We start from the raw sequence: 27046 nt of genomic DNA on the forward strand, positions 1-27046 counted from the left end.
ATACATATTTTATTATTTTTTTTCTAAAAAATGGTTAAAAAAAAAACTTTAAGAAAAAGCAGACTGTACATTTAAAGATTTTTGGGTCAGTCGAAAAGGGCAATACAACATTTTTTTTTTTAGGCCTTATGACGGTTACACGAAATGATGCCCTGATCTTCTGTCTTAATTTTGTAAGGGTTATTTCCAGTTTGACAACTGATGGCCTGTACACTGTCTCCAACCATTATAGTCAAACTGGGTATCATAGATTTTTCCTTCTACCATACATACCATAAATTTACACATCATACATCAAATTTATTAATAAATAGAATCTCTGTGATTTTTTAACATATATACATTATATCGTTCTTTTTAGAAACTGAACTTGGTTTACCATACAACATAATAGTAAATACAAGTATGATACACCATCTATGTTCAACATTTGACACTGATTATATGGATGCAAACATACTACTACCATAATAGTACAGCTCATTTCATAATGGTGAAATTTGACATTTAGTTGTTACATTAGCATGTAAAAGATAATTTGGTATTTGTAAAATTTATAAACAGCTTAACCACAACAGAGTACCATCAATTCAAAGCTAAACTCAAATGAATAATCTAGAGTAGAATACTCTTACAGTAAATGCATACTTTAAATATTGACAGCAATCTTACTTTCAAACAACACATTAGTAATATTTGTAAGTCTGCTTCCTTTGGTATATATAAGATCAGTAGAATCAGGAGGCTACTTGACCGACCCACAACTTCAAAATTAGTCCATGCTTTTGTCTCGACCCATATCGATTACTGTAATTCTTCTCTTTCTGGCCTCCCTCAGTCACATCTAGTCCCACTTCAAAGGGTACAGAATAGCGCTGCTCGGCTTGTGACTCTCTCGCGTAAATCAGAGCACATAACTCCAATATTGAACTCACTACATTGGCTTAAAATTCACCACCGCATATCCTTCAAAATTCTTCTCCTGTGCTACAAAGCTATCAATGGCTTAGCCCCCTCTTACCTTTCCGATCTCATATCCTTACGTTCCCGTACGTCGTCACGAACACTTCGTTCATCTTCCACATTACTGTTAACACCTGGACCCCGCACTAACACCCGGTATGGTGACCGCGCCTTTTCAGTTATTGCCCCCGCTCTCTGGAACAAACTGCCCGCCTTTATTCACTGCGCCCCCTCTGTATCTCAATTCAAATCTCTACTCAAAACCTATCTTTTCAAATTGTAAATTGCAGTTGTGCGTCGGTCAATGGAGGTGCGCACCATATTTGTCTTTATTTAGTTGATTGCCACTGTTTTTCTTACCTTATCTATGTTACTTTTGTATTTTTGCTTTTTCTTCTATTTTAATTCTACGGGTTATAGTCTTCTCTTAATCAGAACACTGTGCGCTTAGAAACATCAGTATTAAGCGCCTAATAAATGTTATGTATTATTATTATTATTATTATACTGAGTGAGCACTATATAAAACTAGACTTTTCTGTACAAAAGGCTATGTATGATTCTTGGATGGCACCTTTTTTCCCTTTTTTAGAATACTCAATACGTAACATCTATTCTTGGACCAAAATAAATGAAAGGCTAAAGAATTGTGCTGGTAGTTGCTTTATTTCCCTATCTAAACAAGAAGTGAGAGACCAACCGACCATAAAACTAATCAATATAAAAAAGAAAAAATATACAAAAATACTGTGTTAAGGAAAAGGGATTTATCTACTAGCTAGAAAGAGATCAGCAGGTTGCATAGATAATTAAACATAAAAGAAGAATATCAAGAAGAATGAAAATAAAAGAAGATTAACAAAATAAATTTTACATGATAGCTATCTCTAAGTCCAGATTATGTTCTACTGGCATACACCTAGAAGTGACGACGTACTTAACAACATCACAAAATGCATTTTGACCCCTTTCTTGTCTTCCATCGAGTGATTGAAAAGAGAGTATAATACATCTTGCAAGATATACACTGAGAACGAGGAAGTATCAACTCCTGGCTTGAAAATGGTTCCAGTAAGGGTGGTTCTCGTAATATGATATACCGGTAGTAGTACGAGGGGTGAATAAAAATATACTCTTTTTTTTTCCTTCTTTTGTTTACATCAGATGACACAAAATTCATAGAAAAATATAGCAGCTTTCTTTATAACCATAATATAAAAAGGAAACATGAGCAAATAAATAGAAATTAAGCCAATACACATAGCAGATAATAGAAAAGGTGTTACGTATTACTGGAATCATGAGCGATCAATATGATGATGGCCGAGATCTTGAGTTGAGTTTCCATGGAGCTTTCATGCCAAATCCTGCATGGAAAAAAGCAATATACATGAAAATAAATATAGCTACTTAATTCATTAATCCAACAATTGTACTGCTCAACAAATTTTAAAGATATCTAACTGGTTTTCTTTTGAAAGAATCCACTGGACTGTAAGATGCAATTAAGAGCAAGCCACCTTTTACATTGCATACAAAGTTATGTCTGATTAGCAGGAATATAGCTCTCCCAGAGAAATTCAATCAATTGGATGCTTTGCAATAATACACATCGTAATGTCTGGTTTCCTAGGTGAAATTTAATTGGTATATTTCAGCATTTAATACCAATCAATCTAAACCACCTCAAATCATATTCAGATTTATCTCAGAAATTACTTTTCTATAACATCATGGCATTCATTCAAGAACCTTACATTTGGATTTTTTATTTTGATCAATCGCAACTCTTTGAAAGACCAGAGCCCAGCGTAATATTATCTGTAAGGCGCTTACAGTATTTTGTAAAGTGCAATATAAATCTAGATTATCAGTAGTAGTAGTGGTAAACCTGAAAAGAAATGTAACCAATGTGGTCCAATTACCTGGATTGCGATAGATGGATGTAGAGTCTCGTGAATGTCCACACCAAACATCTCTTTCCAGGGTTGTTTGATCATGGTTAGAAGTTGATCCAGTGAAGCATCTGATACTGTGCTGATGTTCCACTGTGATTCCTCACCAGTATCCTGTGAAAACAAAATCACAAGGACTCAAAATTGTCTTTCTTCCAACTTTTTACTTTAACTAGATATTTTCTGAAGAGAAAAAAAATCTTTATACATGACACTCCATCCTCCTACCTACTTGTATAACAGCGTCATGTGCCCCATCCCCCCCCCCCCCCCATTCTCTGGCTGCTATCCACTTGTGCATTCATGCTTACGATAGTTGGTCTCTGCATTTATTTTGATTCTTTGATTTACCTCCATATTTTCAAGTTTTCAATTATATCTATGTATTTTTTGTTTGTATTTCAGTTGTCACATTTTATGCAAATCAATAATATTATTAACTATTGTTGCTTGAATAGTTTTTTTTTAATTCAAATATAAATGAAGAAACATCTGCAGCTTCAAAAAAAATAAGGGAAAAAAAAGGTCTGAATTAGCTTTTGAATTCTTTTTTAAAAAGTTCATATATTGATCCTAACAGGGAATCAAACACTGTTCAAATAAGACTTGGGAGATAATGAACATGATACTGTAGTAACCTCCTGTCTGAATGTGTAGACTAGGCACACAGCATCTGGGGACGGATTGTGGGAGCAGGCATATTATCACCCTTCTTCACAATAAAAACATGTTTCAGGCCTTAAAGCAAGCTTATTTGTGTGGGTGATTGGAAGTCCTACCTTACATTACAATAGATACATATTAACCCCTTTAATTTCTGGCAAACTAGTCACTGACAGAAGCCTTATCAAGCTAATGAAGATCTCAGTACGTCTAGGGATGTTCAAGTTTTGGGTTAGGTCACATCAAAGTACCAACAACAAGATATATAATAGTATTAATGACCGCTTTGAGAGAAATAGTTGTTTTTATACGCTCAAGGGAAGGTTAGAATTGTGCTATTGCCCCGAGGCGTGCCGAGGGCAATAGCCCAATTGTAACCTTCCCGAGAGCGTATAAAAACAACTATTTCTCGAATATTAAAGCAGTCATTAATACTTTTATATGCCGAAAACAAAAGAGGCAACTAATGACACCACCTTGGCCTTTCTCTAGTTTATCTGCACGGTTGTTTTTTATGAGTGTATCTTTGAGAGTAGACTAGATCTAGATTCTAGTCTAAGCAAGATATTTTTACAATTTGGGGGGTGGACCGGCCCTGTGGGGAATAGAGAGAAGAACCTGCGCTTTCATATGACACCTCATGTATTGAGTATCACCTTCAGGATCACAACAGATAAAGGTTTGAATCTCGAATTGAAAAAAAAAAATTGACTTTTTTTGCATGGTCGCGCAATGCACGTAGACTGCATAGAGACTGCATTGCGAGTAATCTCTATGGGAAGAATATAGCACACAACATCGGGTGCGTGATTAGACACCCTGACAACTAGATCTATTTTCGTCTACGTCTATGCTGGTACTCCATTTTCAGCAACTAAACTAACATGTTTATGGATAATTTCATGTACCCTTTTTGTTGTTCTTGCTGTCAGCGAGTCTTGCATTTGAAAGTTGAAATCTTGGGACAGTTTCTTTAGCCATTTTTGTCTAGTTTGGAATTGTCTTGTCTTGTATGAAAATACAGACCAATTCTTCGCATACGTACGGTATCCTCGATCGCTCAAACCATTTTTTAACATGTAAACCTATGGGGTAACCATGGTTACTGGGATTTTAGAACTGTTTTAACCATGGTTACTGGGAATTTTACAGAAATAGTTAAATTTTATGAATGCAATTTCGACCAATCAGATGGCTGGATTTCTTAAGTGAGGTATATAATAGTGAATATACAATGGAATAGGTTGTGAAAAATCCTACCTCACTGAAGAATGATACAGTCACATCAGTTAGAGAATCAGCATACAACTCCTGAGGGAATGAGAATAATATATAATATCATCAAGTCACATTCATGGGATCCATATTCTATCATTGTTTATTTCCAATAATTCTATGGTTTACATAGAAAATTTGGAGTAATCCAGAATACAGAAAGAGTAAACGCTCCAATAGATCTACTGAATTTCCATTTACACCAATGCTTTTATCTTCTTTTTATCAATCATTAGGGTTAAATATTATTTTATTGCTGACATAATAACAATATTTTCATTCATGAAACACATAATAACGATCCAAATCAGATTTGAATTCTAACAATATGGCATATCTCCCTCAAACAAGGGTGAAGCTTAAATTATGAGTGTTTACGTCGTTCTCTTAAAGCCACACTGTACTACTTGTAGCTACTTGCGCCCTCTATATAGCAGTCAATGCCTAATCGGTGACTGTTGGTCCCCCATGAACCCCTCTTTCTTATAATTGAGAGCTGATTTGATGGGATAACCACCTGTCAGTGACCATGCAGGGAGGTCTAATCCCTCCTGGCCAACTAGTGCAGAGGGGTTTTAAGGAACAAAGAGCAAAAATGATAAGAGGGTATCTTACCAGTCCAGAGATATCACTGATCTTGCGATGACCTTTCGGGATGAACTGCTGTTGACCTTTGACACTCTTCTTGTTCTTTCCAGGAGCTAGGGGATAGAAGTGGTTCTCCTCTACCAGATAGATATCAGTAGCTGTTACCACGATGCCCAAGTCTTCTACACTCATCTCCGTGCCTGTGGTTATAACGAGTGAAGGCCAATATTACAATGCTTGTTCGCATTTATAACATACAAACAATTAACATACCAGAGTAGAATTGTTTATAAATACATACAACTGATAATAAATGCCAGAAGAGGAAAATACTTGTGCAAATGAGAGTGATTTAAGAGAAATGTGCACAAGGGATGTAGATGTGTACCTGGTATGTTTTCTCTTGCTTCTGAATGTTTACCTTGGTTTGATGTAAATTAAAGCCCGCTGCACAACTTATAGCTACTTACGCCCTCTATATAGCAAACAATGCCTAATCAGTGCCTGTTGGTCCCCCATGATTCCCTTTTTCTTATGTTATTTGAGAGCTGATTTAATGAGATAACCACCTGACCTGTCGGTGACCTTACAGTGAGGTCTAATCCCCCTGACCAAACTAGTGAAAACAGGCTTTAATAGAAGTAATAGAATGTAAGATTTTAGTACAACATGCATTTTCCATAAACTCCAGCTTAGGTCGAAATCTATAGAAAATACATGTTACACTACAATCAAGTTGTATCCAAAAGGTTGATATATAATCACAACTGATCAACGTCAATTAAAATGGCTGTTTGTAAGAGATTGTCATGCTGTATATCTTCCTTACATCGACTCTACAGAAGAAAAAAAGACCACATAGCAAAACAAAACAAGTCTAAAGGCAAATAGAAAAATTACCCAAAACCCAAATTCTACCTTGTTTAGTCTCTATCCTTGTCTTGAGTTGGGAGGTGATGAAGACGTTTATCTGAGGGTCTACCTCATAGCTGGTATCCCCAGTAGCCTGCGGTACAAACACCTCATCAGTCAGGTTGAGAAACGTCTGGGCATGCTCCCAAACAACGCCCTTGAACTTCTTCTTCCACGCACTTGTACTGATTAAATCTGGATATGAAGATCAAATTGAATCAATCAATTAAATGTTAAGGTGAACAAAATACTGTACCAAAATCTGTGCACAACCCTACATTTGATTTGCATTCTCATAGTTTAAAAAAAAAGTAGCCATAAGTTTCCTCATCAAAATAATCATGACTGTTACTAATCTTATACTTGCTAAAATCAGCATCGAATGCCTGTTGTTACATTAGTTGAATCAAAGGAAAGAATACGTTATCTCTTACAGAATGTATTTAAAAACAATACTATTTCACCTGTTCTGCATTGGGACCATTTGATTTGCATTCTCATAGTTTAAAAAAAAAGTAGCCATAAGTTTCCTCATCAAAATAATCATGACTGTTACTAATCTTATACTTGCTAAAATCAGCATCGAATGCCTGTTGTTACATTAGTTAAATCAAAGGAAAGAATACGTGATCTCTTACAGAATGTATTTAAAAACAATACTATTTCACCTGTTCTGCATTGGGACCATTTGAGGTGCCTAGAATTTCAAAGAGTATGAGAGAATCAACATTTGATTATCCTCTTGCACAAAGGCTCTAACAAATACAAAACTGACACAATCATTTATGTAATGAACATCCCCCTAATACATAATATATCAACCCATACTTTCCAACCCGTGTCTACTATCCTATCCCCTACATATGAATAAATGATGTTTCATAATATCAAACATACTCATCAAGACTGCTGCAAACTGTCTTGTTCTCTTCTTGTCTCCAATAACGATTGTGTACAGGATCCCATCAGAGGAGAATTCAAACTGCATAGTCTGACTTCCAAGACCCACATGAACCCTTATCAGATCTTTGATTAGATGCTGAGTCTTCTTAGCTAGCCAATCAGATGGGTTCTCACTGAGAAGGAATGGATGTGAATGACAATAGGAGATTTATTCTCTGGTCTTGAAATTTCTTTCCATTTACAAGGAAAAACAAACAAAGGTCAGATATTCAAAATACTATCTGAAAAGCATAGACACAGAACAGCATGTTTTCTTTTACATTTAGATTATCTTAGATTATTGTTAATAAGTTACATTGTAAATTTGAATTTGTCATTAATCTGTGGATAAAACTTGATGGTTAAAAAAATGTTGAAAAAGGTATGTTTACTGTATACCTCATAATCTGACATTTCTCATAAGTATTTTGACATGAATACAGCTGATATTTAGACAAAATATCTCTATCATGTGTTAAAATCTCTCACAGAAAAGGCATACAAATGTAGATAATTCCAAATAAATCTAAATTACCTCTCCTCTTTAGTGATCTTCAATATATAGATGCCTTCTGTTGAAACCACCACCAAGCCATCAAAGCTGAGCTTCTTGCTAAATTGAAACACTGTGCCCTGTTAAACAAATAAATACATTGTGAAAGCAAATTCAAATTTTTCTGCAGTAATGGTTGAGATCGAGAAAGGAAGCCTTGACACACAATCCAAGTTCATGTAATTTGCTTCAGACAGATCAGGTTATTTACATAGTCATGAGAATTTAAGAATCCATTTGACTTTATCCTTTTTAGTATAAATCCGAATAACTACATAAGAAACCTTCCTTATTCAACACTACACATCTTACTCAAAGGGAACCTGCTGAAGTCAAAAATAAAGTAGTACAAACAGCTGAAAACATGTTAGGATATCAGTGAAATAAATAAAAACATTCACTTACAGCCCACCTATCATCCAAACAGTGGGGAAAGGACCCGAGCTGTGTTCAGCTGAGACACAATAACATACATAAAGAGGCAAGGATCATCTTATTTTGGATGAAAAACATAAAATGCATACCCTCAATAAGCAAGTGAACTCTTCATCATTGCCAAACACAGACATGGAGAAGAAGAGCTTGAGACGGTGATGAATGCTGCAGCAATCCTCCTGAGCCATAGATAACATGGATGTCGTCTCAACCGTCACTGAGTTAATAGAATGAGATGGAGAAGACTGGACAGCTCTTTTCATTGCAGTGCGGTTAGTACCATGAACATTCCACTGTCCACTTCCATTCACATCAGCTGCACTATCCGAACCAGAGTTTGATTTATAAATGGCATCATGCTCATTAGAACTGAGCAAGCTTCTGTGATCGTCAGATGAGGTTTCCTGCCGAGGCTGAACAGGACTTTCACTACTCTTATTGCTGATGTTGACATGGTGACTGTTCTCAAATACAGTGTCTGATGTTGTGCTGAGGTTCCCAACACTGGAGTTCCTGAGCATCGCAAGTGCACTGTTACTGCTCTGAACGTCTGTCTCACTTATGACGGCAATGTCGCTCTCATTGCTGTCTAGACGTCCGACGCTGTTTGCATCCACAGAGACAGTGTCCTTCTCCTGGTGGTATCCCTCCTGTATGTGAAAGGCATTCCTATATTCCATGTTATGATTGGACGCTGCTTCTGAGTTGTCCAACACCACAAAGTCATCCTCAATGTAGCTATGATCTACCCTGTGGTTAAATACCTCATCACTTCCTCCTCCATTAGTCCTACTTTCAACCTCATTGGACTTCCCGCTGGCTCGCCCTCCATCGCACTCATCAGCAGAGGTCTTCGCATTGCCGTTCATCAGATGTGATAGGGATGACCTGGAGGGATCGGCCTTGGTCTCCGTGCTTGCACCATTCCTGAAATGTGATTCAAAAGGATTGGATGTGATGGGTTGGACTGGGGTAGGGGGTCCTGAGGCAGCATCCATGCTAGACACGCTCCCACCGTCAGTGGGGCACAGTGAGTACCTGCCAGGGATCAAGCATAGACAACAGGATAAAGTACGATGCAAAAGAGTTGATGTTATCAGAACATTTCAGATTGGCTGCCCTTTAAACATTCCTACGAGAGCAAGGATTGAGAGATGCTTTGCCTCTATTATACTTTTCAAAGCATTATATGTTTTTCATACATGACAACATTTGAAAATCAGAAATCTGTACAAATTATGCTATTTAAAAAAAAAAGAGGAACAATCCTAACTCTCCTATTCAATACTACAGACAAATTTGTACAGGAAGAGGAACACCTGCATTAAAATGATAATTATCTTCTCCCAAAAAGAGGAATGTTCCTCTTTAATCTGAACAGTTGGCATGTATGGTTTTTAACCGATAATGAAAGAAGTATCGCATGTCACTGATAATTAAGAAATGACCTCATGCAATGACAAAATATGTACTGGAAGAGATAACTATTGAGAAAACAAATAACAAGAAAATGTTAGTCATAACAACAAAAAAGAAAATACTCATTTCACTATTTATCACAAAAAGAACTTAAACATATCTGGTACAAGTTTCAAAGGCAATACAAAGAGCTTGAGGCTTAACTTTGTATATTTCATAGCTTAAGTACCCTATCATCTGAAAAAAAAATGTATTAATTCTCTAGACCACCAAATATAAACAAAAGCTTGAGTTTATGATTCCATGCTGAATACACATGTGCATTATTCATTTTCTGTCTCCATGCACTTTTTTTTAGAAAATACAGCACCTAAAACATGCATTTAATTATATCTTGAAAGCATGTTACTAGATATAAGCCATGCTGCTGAGATTAAAGTAAAGCATGGATTTTAGATGACGTCAACATCTTCAACCATCCCCATTATTAACAAAACAAGACAAAACAGTCAAACAAAGAACAAGTACGGTAGTTAGGGAAGGAATAAAGCAAGAGTACTGCTACTGTACCTTTGGGGAGCACTGCTTGGTTGTTCTGTGCTATTTGGTCAATTGAAAATATGAACAAAGATATGACAAAAAACACTTAGTAAACAAATATATGGTGACATGTTAATGTGCTAAACATGCATGTATCTTAAAAAACAATGGGGTAAAATCTGAAAGAAACTAAAAGAAGGGACAAAAAACATAACATTACTGTAGAGAGCTTGTCCTTATCAAAGCAACAGGAAAAAGAAACAATAAGGAAGTGATTACAAAATAACAAAACAACATAAAAGAAGAAAAAACAACTCAAAATAACAAATCATAAACAAATTTAGTTATGTGTCATGTGTTAGCTTGTGATCATACGTGCATATACTTTTATGAAATTATATTCCTAAAATTGACCATTTTATCAAAATCTTAATCTGATTTCTTAATGATAAAGGACAGAAAGAAGTCTTTCACTTGTTATAGAAAAATTTCCATTGGTTCGGGAAAAAATCATCTTATTAGATATATACAGAAAAACATGCAAATTAAAGTGGAAAATAAACATGTAATAAAATATCTTTGCTTGAATTCAAATGTTCAACTTTTTAAAATTCTCCTACTATTTTACATTTAGTGAGAGCACATGCAAATTTTGAGGCATTCCATTGATCCTCAACATAAAAATAAATCTAAAAATCTAGTCAGAAGTTAGTTAAAATCAAAGTGAAAATGAACTTTCTTTCCATTGAATACACAGGAGACCTTTCATAATGTAATTTCATCGTTCTCATAAGAAATTTCGTCATAAAATAAAGTTAGTTGCCATTTGAATATATAATATGTAACTTGATATGAAAGTTAATTGGAAATAGATATATACTGTTTGTTAACTTGATATAATGTTATGGAATATACTGCTATGCCTCAATAGGGCGTAAAGATAGTGATATATTTATGAAGAGTAAGTTATGCTGTGTGGGATTTCTTCTATATCTCAGCTTTCACAAGTGCTAAGGCAATCAGGCATTGTGTTTCTAGGTATGACCTATAGTTTACCTCTGTCTGAAGCCTGACTTATTAGTGGTAAGCAGCTCGGTGAGTTTCTCTCTTGGATAGTTTGCTAATTCTTCCACTGCACTACATTCAGATGCTTCCATCTTGATGCTTGAATCTGGTAACCTAATGAAAATCGAGGAATCACGTTTATAACATTCCTGACTTGTGTTGACATGGCTAAAAAAATGTAACAAATACTACAAAAATATTATTTCATCATTTGAACTACCATAACTTCCTCAACTATTTGTATCCATAAAAGGGTATGTTTATATCCAAAAACAACAACAAAAGCAAAGGAAACAGAATTTTACATTGTTTCGCAATTATATGCAAGAACTCGATATGAAACATCTGTTCATTACTTGTTTTATCCTTTTAGTCAAGCCTTAAAGAGAATTTTCCCTGGAAAATGATTTGTCCTCACACTCACACTTGTTACAGGATAAGTATGCAAAGGGTAGTTCCATACTTATGTGTATACTTCACATTAAAGTTATAAATAAGTTATAAGGGCATTATGTTATATCCTGTAATAGAGTTTAATACCTTTCTGGCTCTCAAAAGACATAGCTTAAAATTTTCATGTCCAGTTGGGACAAGTACACACACAAAAGGAGAAAAAAAGAATAGGTTTGCATATTAATGATTACCTGTTGTAACAAGGAATTTGGTTAAAACTTTTTGAAGAAGGCTGTGATAACAAAGAACACAGAGGCAATACTTGTTTACGCTACAACATGTGAACCAACCTGTAATCTGCACTTGTACCACTGTGTTGGGATGACAATGACGAGGTGAGTGACCCATCTTTGGATGGTGATGGCATCAGCAGATCTCTGATCGCTTGACCTCTTGGACCATGAGCTGGACTTAGGTTGGTCTTGGTCCTGTCTTTCTTTGGCGAGAGCTGGGAAGGAGTTGAGGAGGCACTCTTGGTGTAGCTGAGATCGGAGGAATTGGAGGAGAAGATATCCACCGAGGGGTCTTGTAAATGGCTTACTATGACAGCATTGGTATCTCTATACAAACAAAACAAGAACAAAATATATATAGAAACGTATCAACTAATGACTAATTGTTTAATTTCTTAATCATTTATGTGAAAGAAAATTAATTATGTCCATGTACAAACTTAAAAATAACCAGAGGGCACAAAAAATCCTCCCTGTGGATAAAACGAATATGCCTTACCGAGAAAAAGGCACTTGCATACCACCTTTGTTTTCTACCCAGGATGCCAAGTTTCCAAGACTCAATCTCCTGAAACATATAATCTCTTGTTCCATTACTTATATTTTGATGATAAATTATTATTATTATATAAAATGATTCACCAAGAGAAGAGTCTTCACAACAAATGTTTGTATAAATTTAAAACGGAATTTTCTTTGAACATTTGTACAAGACTGAGATCTATGACTTTTCAACTCTACAGAGATAAAACACCATTTGTCAATGACATCAAATCATACGTTAGATCTACATACCGTAAATCTCTGTGTATAAGGCACACTTTTTTGCCGCCGAAAAAATTGAAAGTCGGGGGTGCGTCTTATACACTTAGGTACAGAATTTTGTAAAAGTTTTTTAGTTTAGATTTATGGCACTATGCCTGGCAATGTCTCCCAGCTCAGTAATCAGTGTGTTGACTCACCACTCGGAAACTATAACAACACTCATATTTGTCTGTCATCTTGGTGTGAAAGTAATCTTTCTAATAGATCTCAATATGTAGTTTATAATAATAATTCCTCAAAAAAATTTCTATAACAAATGGTGTACCACAAGGTTCTATCCTATGTACTCTATTATTTTTAATTTACATTAATGATCTTACACATTCTTCTAAAAATGACATTGTAACTATTATTTGTGACAAATTCACAAGCACAAATAAGGGCCTTCAACTGCACCTCGATGTTAAATGAAGGTCCTTCCCCGCGTAGGTTTTCGGCAACAAAACAACAACAACAACAAACAAAAACTTTTTTCTTTTCTTTTCCCCTCCCCCCCTCCCCCCCCCCCAAAATAGGGGTGCACCTTATACACAGAGATTTACGGTACATACAATTCTGGATGTATGTAAATGTATTTAGGCATGGAGTACACAATGCAGTTTTCAAGATTGTTTTGATCTTACCTTTTCTGTTTCCATGGTGACGATGCTGCAATAGGATTAGAACTGAGGTCAAATGATGTCACTGACCCATATGGTGTGTTGACCTCTGACTTCCTTGGGTCATCGACCTCCAGGAGCAGGTTACTACCACAGCTAGGACATGTCAACACTTCGCTCACAGAATCAAAATCTGAGGCAGAAGGAGATGAGGAAATAAAGATATCAGAGAACTGAAAATAAGAATGTGTCTTCAAAAAAGAAAATTCTAGATGCTGAAAAGATTTTCATTGTAAAGATGATTATAGTTTATTTTAGGATGACAAACCCTGATGATTTGAAAGATAGCTATTTGCAATTTATCATTCATAGATAAGACTTATGTTCACATTGAATTCACACATATAGATTTGCTTAAACAATGGTGGGAGCATGTTTTGCAAAAAGCAAATACTGTCCCTGACAGAGAACGCAAGTGTACCAATCACCCAAAATTATTTGTTTGGTATGTAAGTAGTTCCATGTTATAAGACTATATTCAAAATATGAGCTTCAAAAATTACTTCTGTAAAGAGATTTTGCAGCTTTAAATACTCCCCTGAGTAACATAAAGGTGACTTGTGAGTAGACTACTCGACACACCTGTACGCGCTCGCATAAAATAGAGCTTGCATGGAAGTTGATGGAACCATAGTCGGACTTGGGTTCTGTGTGCACTGTTTGTTATTCTTTAAATATCTTCATATTCCTTATCTGTTAGCCCATAGAAAGCCGGGTGAAGTTTCTTGAGGTTGATTTTTTAATACCTTTTAGCTGTACACAAATGGTTCTTGAGTGATTGGTAAACTTTAAGGCTATGAATTACTTCCATTTTGTCATAAAAATAAGAGTTGCCAGTAAGGATCCATATCCACATTCCACTCATAGTATCACCATCCCAGGAATAGCAACTACCCCCATCCCCCCCCCCCCCCCCCCACCAAAATGATACCTCCCTGACAACTACCCTTTCAAGGTCACAGACAACTATCTCCAGAAACACTACCGGTATTCCTGATAAAACAATATCCTCTGAGTCAATATCCTGTTAAACAACTACCACCGAAAACAACTCTCTTAAAGCCCATCTGTACTAGTGTACAGGAGGGATTAGACCACCCTGCAAGGTCACTGACAGGTGGTTATTACCTTAAATCAGCTCTCAATTAACATAAGAAAAAGAGGATCATGGGGGACCAATGGTCACCGATTACGCATTGTTTGCTATATAGAGGGCGCAAGTAGTTATAAGTAGTGCAGTGGGGCTTTAAGAAAACCAGAAGGTGGTGGTTGTCTGATAAGAGGCAGTTGTCCTAAAATCCTGAGTCATCTACTCACCACTACCACTCTCCTCTTCAGATGTCCAGGCACTTGACTTCTTGGGTTTCTTCTCTATTCTCTTCTTAGCCTGGTCCTTGGGGAACTCCTTCAAACACTTGAGACAGTGCATGAAGACCCTGGTCTTACTTGCCTCATTCTGGACTATAATTGGTTCCAGGACTTGGATTAGGGACTGATGGATCAAAAGTATTTCAAAATCAAGGAGGTAATACTGCTTTCTGTGATAATATCACATACTCATACTTTATAATTATATTTATCAGTCTTTGAGATATTTTTAAAGGTAAATATCAGATTATATCAAATTGGTACAATCACATTTATGTAATTCAATATAGGTTAAAGACAAATAAAAGATCTGAGTTTGCAGGGTGTAAAATACAAAAAGCTTTAATATTTTCATGTATTGCTATACATATTTGAATACAACGAGGGTACCTCCATCAATATCACACAGACATTTTGATTAGCTGCACCAAATTCTTACACAAGATGTGACTTTAGAAAGTGAATTAATTGAAAGACATCGAATATTACAAGAATGTTTTAACCCTACGTTAACTGGGGGGGGGGTCAATTTGACCCCCCCCTGTAGAAATTTCGCGACTACTCCGAAACCGCGGCAGATATAAAATTTTCCTTTCATGACTTTTTACTTTCGAGTCTTACGCATCTTTTAAAACGATTTTTTTGAAAATCGGACCTACGGTTACAAGGTCACGTGACCTTTTGTCTTTGCATGTCAGCCCGAAAATCGCTCATTTTCGTGATTTGTGTACAAAACATATGTAAAAGTCATTTTTCCTAAAAATAGATAAAACATTGGTTATTCAGTCTTGTTTAAAGTTTAGATGTTTGTTTTGGGTCAAAATAGTTGAATTGCAGTTATAAATGAAATAAAACAACAAAAACAATAAAATACATAAGTTAAAAAAACAATGAAATACATAAGAAATTATAAAAACAAGAGATAACATAAGGAATAACCTGGCTCTTCCAATTTTTTGTGTTGTATTATTATTCCAAATGGTCTAATAAATATATGTGGTGAAAAAGAATACGTAAACATGAATAATCTATGATTTATGGGCAGAAATGTGAATTTGATGACCTTATTTGCATAAATTACCATAAATATGCAAATGAGTGAATTTTTCAAAAATTTGAAATTACCATAGTATTCTATACACTTCACTTGACATGCATGCGAATTTTCGCGGCGATCGGCGGTGAAACGGCCGAGATCTTAGGGGGGTCAAATTGACCCCCCCCCAGTAAAAACCTGGTCTGAAATAGCCCAGTTAAAATAGGGTTAAATTTTCATTCCAAAAACCATCTTGTGTAAAGATTTTAGAGTATACTCAAAATCATGTTCATCAATAAAAAAAAAAAATTTTAAATTATGAAATCCATTAGTGGATATATTTATAATTTCTTAAACATAAGAGGCTGTCCTGTTATAAAAGGAATCTAATTCAAAAATATATCATAATATGGTCAAATTTTTGTTATACATTTGTATGTTCTTTCGTTTGATACTTTGTTTGTTCATTCATCATATATCGCTTGAAAGTGATGCTACATACCTCACAAGTGTTCATATCGTCCATGACATATTCTCTCTTGCGACGTTCTTTGTTGATGTAGTCGAAAGACAGCGTCACAACCGGAAGCTCCACTGGAGCATTGCTGAATTCATCAAGCATTCCCTCGATTGACATATTCATTCTGAAGATCCAAGGATAACATAATGATAAGAAAGACCGTAACATCAAGTACAAAAATATTGTAATTACATGCTACCATCAATTGAGAGATTGAGAAAGATCATTATTGCATGATCATTACCATTAATGGAGATTTAAATCAATACAGGTCTTACAAGAGTACAACTGTTACTAGTGGAGTCAGGAAGACAACGTATTAGCAAAATGTAAATTCTTTACAGAAGTCATTTCTACAAATGAACATGTTCTATTCAAGATCAAAAGCCCAATAAAATTAATCAAGTAGTTACATGGTATTATTAATAAAAATAAGCTACATTTTTATTGTGCATGTATTCATCCCAGGAGATGCTCAAGGCGCCGACAAAGTAGTATTATAACCCTGGTTTTATCCCAGCTGCCTTAAGGCGTTGCTGAAAACTAAAATAAACGTTTATCTCACCCTTTAAGAGTCTTTGTTTCAAGTCTCTGTACCACCTTGCCATAGAGGTTCTTCTCTTCAATGAAGGCTTCCTTGACAGTGACAAAGAGTTGCACAGGAGGTTCTGTTTTGTGTAACCTGATGAGCAGTGGTCCACACAGGTCAATACCACCTAAAGTAATACAGAGAAAGAATGTTAACATTCATGTTTCAAGAGAATGGTACATTATTCATTATATTTTGAAAATTTAAAGCCCCATTGTCCTACTTGTAGCTACTTGCTTCCGCTATATAGAAAACTTCCCCAATCGGTGCCTGTTGGTCCCCCATGATCCTCTTTTTCTTATGTTAGTTGAGACCTGAGTTAATGGAAAAGCCACCTGTCAGTGACCTTGCTGTGTGGTCTAATCTCTTCTGGCCCAGTAGTATTGATGGTCTTTAAGTTTAAAAATATTAAGATTAGAGTTTTTCAGAGTGGTAAATGGTAAAGACTTTGTGACAATGTTAGAGTATGTGTCTGTATATGAAAATTGGGACAAGAACCTTCTGATAACTCAAGAGTACATATTAAAGTGAATAGCATTTTTATTTGGGTACCCAATTCATATACCAATGTAGTTCATCATCATCATCATCATCATCATTGTATGAGATACATTTTTCCCATTTTGGTGGGTTGGTCATTTTGTTACCGTAGTGGCTCTTTGATCTGACCCAGTTAATGAAAATATGTGTACACTAAAAACTAGTCTTGTGCAATTCATTTTCTGACGTTGACAAAATCGTTTTGAAAGAACACAAATTATTGTATACCTGTGAAAATTATACACTACAGATTCAGTTAACTAAATATATAATCATCAAATCACATATGTGTAAAAAAAAAAAAATAAGGCTATCAATGCCACATAAGGTATTTTGTTCATGGCAGACCTATCCTGACTGGACTTTTCAGGGGGAAATTATGACGGTTCAAGATTTACGCCCTCCCCGCATCTCAGAGATGGAACGCCCAATTTTCCAAACAATTTGCATGGAGAGTAACTTACAAAAAACTAGCCTACATAGTTCTTTAAACTTCATGTAATCTAATGCTTTGGGTTTACCATCTTCTTCCTCTTCATGATCCTCCTCCTCCTTCAAGTCTCCATCGTTCATCCTGATTTGTAGCTGGGATTCCTGCCTCATCAACAAGTCAAACTGCTCATCAGAGGCTTGTCTTTCTAGCTGCTTTACACCTTCATTGTCTTCCTGACCTTTGACCCGACCGTTGACCCCATCAAAGCTTTTTAACCCTGCACTCTCTTCACTCGGCATGGAGGTTCTCTCTACCACCTCCTCCACCACCACCGCTGGGCCACGCCTTACTGCATCTCCATCCCGTTCGACGTGGACATCTACCTGGACATTTCTTCTGGTCCCATCTTCATGATTCAGACTACCCGGTTTGGCATTGGGGGTAGTATGATGTGGTTCAGCGGTCTGGTTACTTGGTACAGGAGGTTTGGAGACCGGTTCATAAGGGTTGTGAAGGGCTAGGAGCCAGTCCTTGCCATGCATCTGCCTCATATCCTCAAACTCTTTCTTGGCATCGGTGCCTGGCGTGGACCTAGGACTGGATGAGGATTTAGCTAAAGAGGGAGATAAATCAACACAACTTGAATTACTTGAACTTTCTGGCCTGTAGTATTTGTATAAGATCAGATATCATCAAAAATACCAATATAGCATCCATTACAAGATTGTTTCTGTCATGATTTTACTTTCATCTTCTGTTGATTTTATTTCCCATCTAGTCACAAGAAATGGAATGAAGAAAGATCACCTCATTTAGTCATCACTAACATTAACAAATATTAGAAAACTGAACCTAAATAAAGTTTGGATATAAACAAAATGAAGTGTTTGCTACAGACCTACAAAATAATGGTGAAAATTGCAACACTTCACCAGCAAAACAAAAAACCAACACCTATGTGTCATATGTTAGTGTCTGGTCCAAGTGCATCAGTGCGACCCATTGCATTTGCATTCAGATTGCTAGCATAATTACAGTTTGACCATATCTACATGTACTGTGTGTCAGGATACAGGAGATTTTTAGGACATGGGACAATCAACTTTAATAGCAAACATACCACCAGCATCTGATAGCTGTTGCCTTGCTCTCTGCTTCTTATCGTCCGACTGCTCGCTGATAGATGCATTCCTGACCTTTGTAGAAAACCTCTTGACCCTTGACTTCCGCTTCTTCTGGCTCGCCTCGAGATCCATCGATTCCTCCAGGTCATAAGACATGTCAGAGCGTAAGGAAGCTGAGAAGTTGTCTGAGAGATAGTCTGGCCTCATGGGTCTCACCATGCTCTTCGTTGGAACAATCTGTATAATGAAGAATTGAGACTCACATAGTTGAGCAACATCACAAACATTTGAGGAACACTACATACACTTACAAATCTCTATCAACTGTTTTACAAGATACTCATACATACTACTTGTTCTGGTGATAGAAGACATGTTCTGAAGACTTTTGCAGCAAGTTTTACTTTGCCTATGACACAGGGTTCTGGCTCGGTTTAGGGCTAGGCAAGACTAGATACAGTGTTTGGTTCAGAGTTGAAGTTAGAAATTTGGTTAGTGCTAGAAGTGACAGTACATGAAAACTGCTGCTGGAGTTATTCATTCAAGTTTATTTTCTCTTTTGATGAATTTCCTGTTTTGTCTGAAACAAAGATTCTTTTGAAAGCTAAATGAGTATTACATCTATTCAAGATATAATACTGGAGTTCACTTGTGCATCTTTTAGTTGGTCATCCATCTACAAAAGCTATTGCGATTGTGTAAACATTCACTACATTACACTTGCAGTCATTATTTCAAATATTGTTATGCTGAAGAAAGAAGAAAACAGACAAACTCTCACCTGAATCTCTGCTTTGGTCAAAGGAATCTCATCAATAAAGGTCTGGAAAAAAACAACACAGAATCAAATGAAAAATATATACCTCACTAATGCAGAAATATAACCACTCGTACCATTAAATATACAATCTAGTTTGAAGGAAACCTTTACAAACAAATTCAAAACACAGACATTCACTGTAATCACCAAAATTTCCAAAAGTAAAATTTAAACAAATATTAACAAAGTTGACAAGAAAAATGAAGACTGAAAGACATTACCATGTGTCATTAAATGTAAAGCAAGATTAGAAGATCCTACTTGTTAAAGGGGCTGGAAAAAACACACACTTACAACTATCTTTGCAGCATTAGGTGCTAGGTATCTCGCTATCATCAATCGCCATTTGCTTTGAAAAGTGAAAGGATTGCCGTCAAAGTGCATCTGGAAAAGAAAATTAATTACATATGAAACATATAACAGCCAATGATATTTTTGTGCAAAGAATTGTAACAATGAAATGTAAACTATCTATATAATGGTTCTTTAACAATGAAATCACCAGCATTATTATCATTAAGCTTAGGACATTGAAAACATATCTTGCAGCTAGCTAGACTGAAGCATCATACTCTCATGAGATTGTTTACATACAGTATAATCAAACTATAACAAAAACTTTATATTAGAACACATAACATAGAAAGTAATCTGAATTTGAGTCACAAACAACATATTACAAGAACATACCACATAAAAATGTATGTCAATAATCTTATAATACTCAAATCATTTTTTTGAATACCCACTTTCCTCAGCCTATGTAGGTAACCCAAGGAAAAGAGATCTGAAGTGTCGAAGATAGCGTTCTTGGCCAGGTCCAGGGTTGCAATCTCTTCCAGGTACTCAACACCAGACAGACTTTCAATGTTGTTCCCTCTCAGGAATAATGTTTGGAGATGAGATGGGATGAACTCCCCAAGAGAAGGAACTCTTGTTAGTTGGTTGAAGCTCAGGTTCAGATGAATAATCTCAGGTAGACTCTGCCCAAAGGAATGTTGGGGATGGTGGAATGTTTATTAGTTGGGTTTGTAGAGATGCTGCTGCAGTCGAATATGATGATCTACATATTGGACTGTCATTTGTCATTTCTAATAGAGTTCTAGAGCTCCAGTGCAAAATTAAAACCAGGAATGTAGAAAACTATGCTGGAAATCAAGTTCTTTGGGAGTTGTAGAAATCAATTACCCATCATCTTACTATCTTTTACATAAGCCATTAACAGAAACTTCCTTGAATCTTAATGCCTGAAGAGATAATAACAGAGAAAAATATACATATGAAGGGTCTCTCAGATAACTCAATCAAATTAGATATTGTGTTATTCATACTACAGGAAAAATATACATTATTTATTCAATGATTTCATTTTTCATTTGAATGCTCAGAATCACATAATCCTGATAAAAACAAACTGGATTTAAGGGATTGATCAGCATTCCTGATGGCCTTGAAAAGAAATGGCCTTGCCAGTTTGTACAAATACTGATATTCCAAAGTGGAAATGAGCTTACTATATAAGTCTTCCCTGCATACAATGTATATTGCTACTTGTATATGTAATAAATGAAATGATAATCTTTTTTTTTTACCAACAAATTTAGAAGTAAAATACACATGCATAGATTTCAGTAGACTACACAAAATTTTAAAAAGCCCCATAAACTTTCATTCTCTTTATGGACAGGAAGTAGATATTTTCTTACCTCAAAGTAATCCCTTGTATGCCTGATATTATTATGGCTCAAGTCCAGTGCTTTCAAAGCAGGAAGGAAACGCTACAAATCAGAGGAAGGAGGATGAGTAGGCAGACATGAGTTAGACACACTCGTGAGTAAGCGAGATATACGCAGCGCTACATACAAGTTATAAATCATAGAAATCAAAACCAATATTTGTTTTATCAAAAAGAAACCAACATAAAATACCTCATTCATCTCCTAAATCATATCTCATATAGTCTGTTTGGAGCCAGAAGAGCATTACTGTAACTCATATACTTCAACACATGGTAAATGTCCTTTCGACACTGAATAGGTGATACACTAGTACCTAATATACAAACTAACCTTGACATGAATACAAAAAATTAAATGCCAGAACATTTGAGCCACAATTTATGCAATAAAACACTTTATTTGTACATTGACATTGAAATTCAAGTGAACATAATACACTGCAGAATGCCACATTATAAACTAATTTGCATTTGTATTGATTTACTAGTAGAAACAAACCTGCTGTAGTGTACACTAGTGTAGAAAGACCACACATATTAGTTTCCCTTGAATAGAGTTTCTCATTGACATATGTATCAACAGAAACTGTATATGAAGACCACATGCCCATAAAGACGGCTTTATCTTTTCTTGTCTCCCTTGAGCAGTCTACACATACAGGTTGTCATAAAATAACAAAATGTTTAAAATGTCTACATCATGCATGCATGTATGTTATTGGAAGTTGTACTCACCAGTGATTCATCCAGAGCATCTATGTAGTTATGGCTCAGGTTTAGAGTGTGTAATACAGGCCAATCCTGCTCCTCTGCTTTATCACCCCCACATCCTACCAACAACATCTGGGTGTCACAATCAAAATGATATCAAATCAAAGATATTCAGTATTTTAAAAAAAATTATATATATAGTTTCATTTGGTTTATCTTAGATATTTTTTACTATACATATAGCTTCTAGTTGTCACATTGAAGGTAAAGACCAGTTATGGTCATGCGATTGCATTGTGAAAGAAACGTTGTGGAATCGATCAGAAAAGGTTGATCATCTAGCATCTAGCATCTGCAAGGTTCTGGAATCATCAAAATGATAAGAAATTTGGCCCATTCTTCGAAAAGTTACAAGCACTATACACAGAAAGATGTATATGGGACTACCCTATATCTCTCACAGACCATGAGAGAAACAAATTTACCAAATATATGAATTAGTAGGCGGTTTCCCGGCAAATTTTTTATCATCATGTATTAGTCAAAACATATTCTTTCACATGATTGGTAACAAATACCGCAGATGTATTAAGTGCTTTATAAAATCTAGGATATTATCATTATTACTATAAAGTTACTATAAATAAAAGATATACAATCATCAAACTCAATACCTGAAGTGAGTGGACACATCTGGAACAGATCAGCACCCTAAGCTGTGATCGGAGAGAGCCTAGACCAACTAGGAAGTGAACAGGCACTCGCTTGACCTCCAAGACAGTTAGAGCATGAAAACGTGATACGTCCACAGCGCCTTTCAAAGTGGCATTCTCGTGCAGTAACTGCAAAGAAACATCACATGAGAGAACATGAAAGCAGTTAGATATTTGCTCAGTGGTTATCTCTGTAATCAGTAGGTCCTTGATAATTTCTGTAGAGCTCCTAATAATGTCTAGTTTTGCTTTTTAGGATAATATGAGAAACAAGAGGTTATCCATAACTGGAATATGTACAGCTTACCGGTACTGTGGTACATAATTCCTAAACACACACACACAAAGGAGACAACATTTATTTGTTTTAAATTTAAAAAGGGAGAAAGACAAAGGATGCAAATCCCTACTTGTTCACTGCATTTTTCTCAACACTCCAGCTTTTTAAAAAACTCACCTTCAAACCTACTGTCCTATGGAGAATATCTCTGAGATATTTCACAGACTCTGCATCATATTTTTGGCCACCTTCCACAACCTCTGTTGAGGAGTCATTAGGATGAGTTGTGGCAAAGCATCGGTTCAATATGGATAGGTAAACGGTAGTCAGGGACAACTTGCTCTTTCCTGTTAACACCTTGATATCTAGAAATAAGAAAATATCATGATCTAAACAGGTTCAAGATTCAAGATTTTATTGTCCATAATATAATACAGTAATTTGTTTTCCATTGGTGTAACATGTAATATATAAAATATAAGACAAAAACATGATGTCATGTGCTGAAAGCCAGAAGGGTGTCAAGACTCTACAAAGAAAAAGTCTATGAGCAGGTACAGTCCTCTGGATTTCAGCACAAAACATAACAATACAGTTACATGACTTATACATGTACATAGCAAGAATTTTAAATACAATTCTGAATGAATCACATCATGAATAAATTCAGGTATGAATATAAATGTGAATATGAAAGTAGAATAGGAGCAGCATCACAATCGAAATACGAGCAGAAAGAGAAAGGAAAAGAGAGCTCAAGCTCGAAGGACTGATAAAAGAGAGAAATATAGGGAGAGTTGGTAAGGGTCCAAAGGGAAAGGGGAGAGATAGAGAAGGAGAGATGGCATAATTTCCAATCAGATTATAATGCATAACAGAAAATACATCACCATAGTAATGTAGAAAAAAATCAGCAGCAGAGCTAAACAACAGATGTTTTTGACCCACAAGGTTATAAGGTGGAAAAATTTCCAACCCTATCCCTACAAATTTATTTACTGGGTGAGTAGAGAAAAAGTTAACAAATAATCATAATCGCTATTATCGCTATTATTTCGCTTAAAGCTTAGGAATATATAGAAGTCAATGACTAAATTGTAGAAAATATTCAAATTTCAGGACTTTGTCTTTTATCTGTTCAGCTGGAAATCACAATGAATCATTAAGAAACCCAACAGTGTAACTTTGTTTTTATTCATAAGCGATTAAGAATTCTTCCAGTGAAGACAGTTAAAGAAAATTTTGCTAATTTCACTTGCATATCAATATGAGAACAACATCTCTCAGGAGGTTCATAAAGGTAATATCTATTAATCAGTCACAAAAATTATGTATTCTGCATAAGTCAACTGCATACAGAACTATATAAAACTAGGAGTTATTTGATTTTTTTTCTTTTTGATTTATTACCATTAATATTGCACATCAAACATTAAACTAGATGGAACTTCGACTGCGCGCAATCGAAAATGATGCCTCCGTCATAGAGCAATTTTACAAACCAAAACAGAAGACATTTTTCAAATTTAAGTTCAATGGTAATCCATTAACAGGTTCTCAGAATACCATGATTACAAGCAATTTCTTATATACATATATGGCCCTTTTATCTTTGACCTCATGACCCTAAAATCTACTCAGTTCATTGGCTCTGCAAGATGTCCTAAGTTAAAAAGTAATCCATCTGTCAGTTCTAAAGAGAATGCGTTCACAAGCTATTTTTGCATACATAATGAGCCCATGACTTTTGACCTTTGACCTCATAACCCAAGAATTTACTCAGTTCATTGGCTCTGCAAGATACATACATGATCTAAGTTTGGTAGGAATCCATCAATCTGTTCTAATGATAATGCGATCACAAGCTATTTTTGCATACATAATGAGCCCTGTGAACTTTGACATTTGACCTTGTGACCCCAAAATCTAATCAGTTCATTGGCTCTGCAAGATACATACATGACCAAAGTTTTGCAGGAATCCATCAATCGGTTCTTCAGATAACGCGATCATGAACTGTTTTTGCATACATGAGCCCTGTGACCTTTGACCTTTGACCTCGTGACCCCAAAATCTAATCAGTTCATCGGTTCTGCAAGATACATATATGACCAAAGGTTGGCAGGAATCCATCAATCGGTTCTTCAGATAACGCGATCACGAGAACGGGACGTACGGACAGACGCACGGACGGACGGACAACCGGAAAACATAATGCCTCCGGATACTTTGTAACGGAGGCATAAAAAGGTAAGTATTCATCTGTACTAACCAGACTGGCCCCGTCTCAGAAAAGCTGCAAGTCTTTCCACTGGATCTTGAGCAATGGAGGTGTTCCCTGATGAATTGGCCATGATTACATCCAGGTTCCTGTTTCTAATGGTCCACAGTCATTGGGATTCACATTTGTGATTACGATTTTAGTTTTGTTCGTTTGGACCTGTTTAAAATTATAAAGAGGGATAAAATATATAATTTTTTTTTCTTTCTAAATGGTTATAAATGAATAGACTAGTAGATTAATGAATAATGAATTATGTAAGCGCCATCTGTATGCACGCACACAAAAAATCAAAATAGATCTAGGGGTCTACTTGCTTTATGTATTTAATTCCGCTTTTATGTAGATCTACTATTATTGGCAGATGTGCTAACTTTTGCTATCAGCCACAATTCAAAAATTGACAATGACATTTTTGTTCACGCTTGATATGACATCAAAATTTAGGTTTTTGGCTCAAGGCCATTAGTATTTGCCGAAATTTAGCATACAAAAAAAATTGTTCTACACTACAGACGCAGTTTTTGGTACGCGTCCTGATACTATGATAGCGTGTATTTTTTCTGTACCACTGGCACTAGACCCTAGTCTAATGCTTCGCAGAGGTTATTTCGACGTCTTGACTTAGATCTAGTTGATATTGAGAGAGGTTTTAAAAAAACAAGAATTAGACTTTTATTATTTATTGCTTTGCCTCACTATTTGAAAGGCAAAAAATAGAACTGACGTTGAAATAACCTCTGTCAGTCTGTGACACAAATAGTCTAGATCAAGTCGTGCGGAAAAAAGACTCCTCTGGATAGATCTAATCAAATTAGAGGCAATGGATCTAGATCATAGCCATTGCATACTGCATAGGGCTCCCAGTCCCAGTCACATTGCGTCTGCCATTCCCTCGTCATGCACAGCACAGACAGCACTCGTTTAATCAGTACAGACAGTATATCTGGCATCCACTCGCATTCATTCATTCATGATTGAGTTCACCAAGTCCAAGCTAGGGCAAGGCAAGGCCAAGTTTATTTTTAAAAATACTTTTAGAAGAATAAAATCAATACCGACCTTGGCAAATTGATCAACGTACCAAAATAACCTCAGAAAGCTAATCAGAATGAGGTAAATACAGCTCGCAATAGCGCAAAGAAAAATTAATTACCGAAGAACGAAACTAGTAAATGAAACTCAATTCAGTGCTGTGCTACACACAGTTTGTAAACAAGACAGGATAGGCCTCCATTAGAATCAGTCACGAGATTGACCTATTGACCTTTTCTAAAGTCAGCACGCGGCGCGCGCGTAATTTGCGTTGAAGAATGGAATTTCGAACTATACAGTGCGTCCCAGAAAAAACGAAACCGAGAATTATTGATGTTTTATCACAATTATAATCAGTAAATGACACATATTTGTAAA

At 35.8% G+C, this 27046-nt stretch overlaps 1 protein-coding gene across 5 annotated transcripts; it reads right to left on the bottom strand.

Annotated features, from left to right (window-relative positions):
• Window positions 1-1473: 1473 nt before the first annotated feature.
• Window positions 1474-26896, bottom strand: LOC100889389 (serine/threonine-protein kinase 11-interacting protein). Of its 5 annotated transcripts, none has more exons than XM_030972266.1 (26): window positions 26790-26896; window positions 25625-25792; window positions 23530-23717; window positions 23034-23201; window positions 22384-22491; window positions 21617-21688; window positions 20660-20893; window positions 20205-20294; window positions 19872-19913; window positions 19087-19327; window positions 18055-18579; window positions 16970-17120; window positions 16387-16528; window positions 14798-14972; window positions 13445-13613; window positions 12054-12323; window positions 11302-11424; window positions 10276-10305; window positions 8376-9213; window positions 7834-7931; window positions 7254-7432; window positions 6363-6551; window positions 5472-5644; window positions 4842-4892; window positions 2889-3032; window positions 1474-2330 (listed from the first exon to the last, which is right to left on the bottom strand). In XM_030972266.1, the coding sequence occupies exons 2-26, from the start codon at window positions 25704-25706 to the stop codon at window positions 2319-2321; spliced, it is 4494 nt and encodes a 1497-aa protein (XP_030828126.1). In that variant the 5' UTR covers window positions 25707-25792; window positions 26790-26896; the 3' UTR covers window positions 1474-2318. The 5 variants fall into 5 exon arrangements, with proteins under 5 accessions (XP_030828126.1, XP_030828124.1, XP_030828128.1 ...); XM_030972264.1 differs by having other exon boundaries at window positions 8376-9324; XM_030972268.1 differs by lacking the exon at window positions 10276-10305.
• Between the last annotated feature and the right edge of the window lie 150 nt (window positions 26897-27046).

This window comes from Strongylocentrotus purpuratus, unplaced genomic scaffold, assembly GCF_000002235.5.
Source record: "Strongylocentrotus purpuratus isolate Spur 01 unplaced genomic scaffold, Spur_5.0 spur5_scaffold_6, whole genome shotgun sequence".
Taxonomy (NCBI): domain Eukaryota; kingdom Metazoa; phylum Echinodermata; class Echinoidea; order Camarodonta; family Strongylocentrotidae; genus Strongylocentrotus; species Strongylocentrotus purpuratus.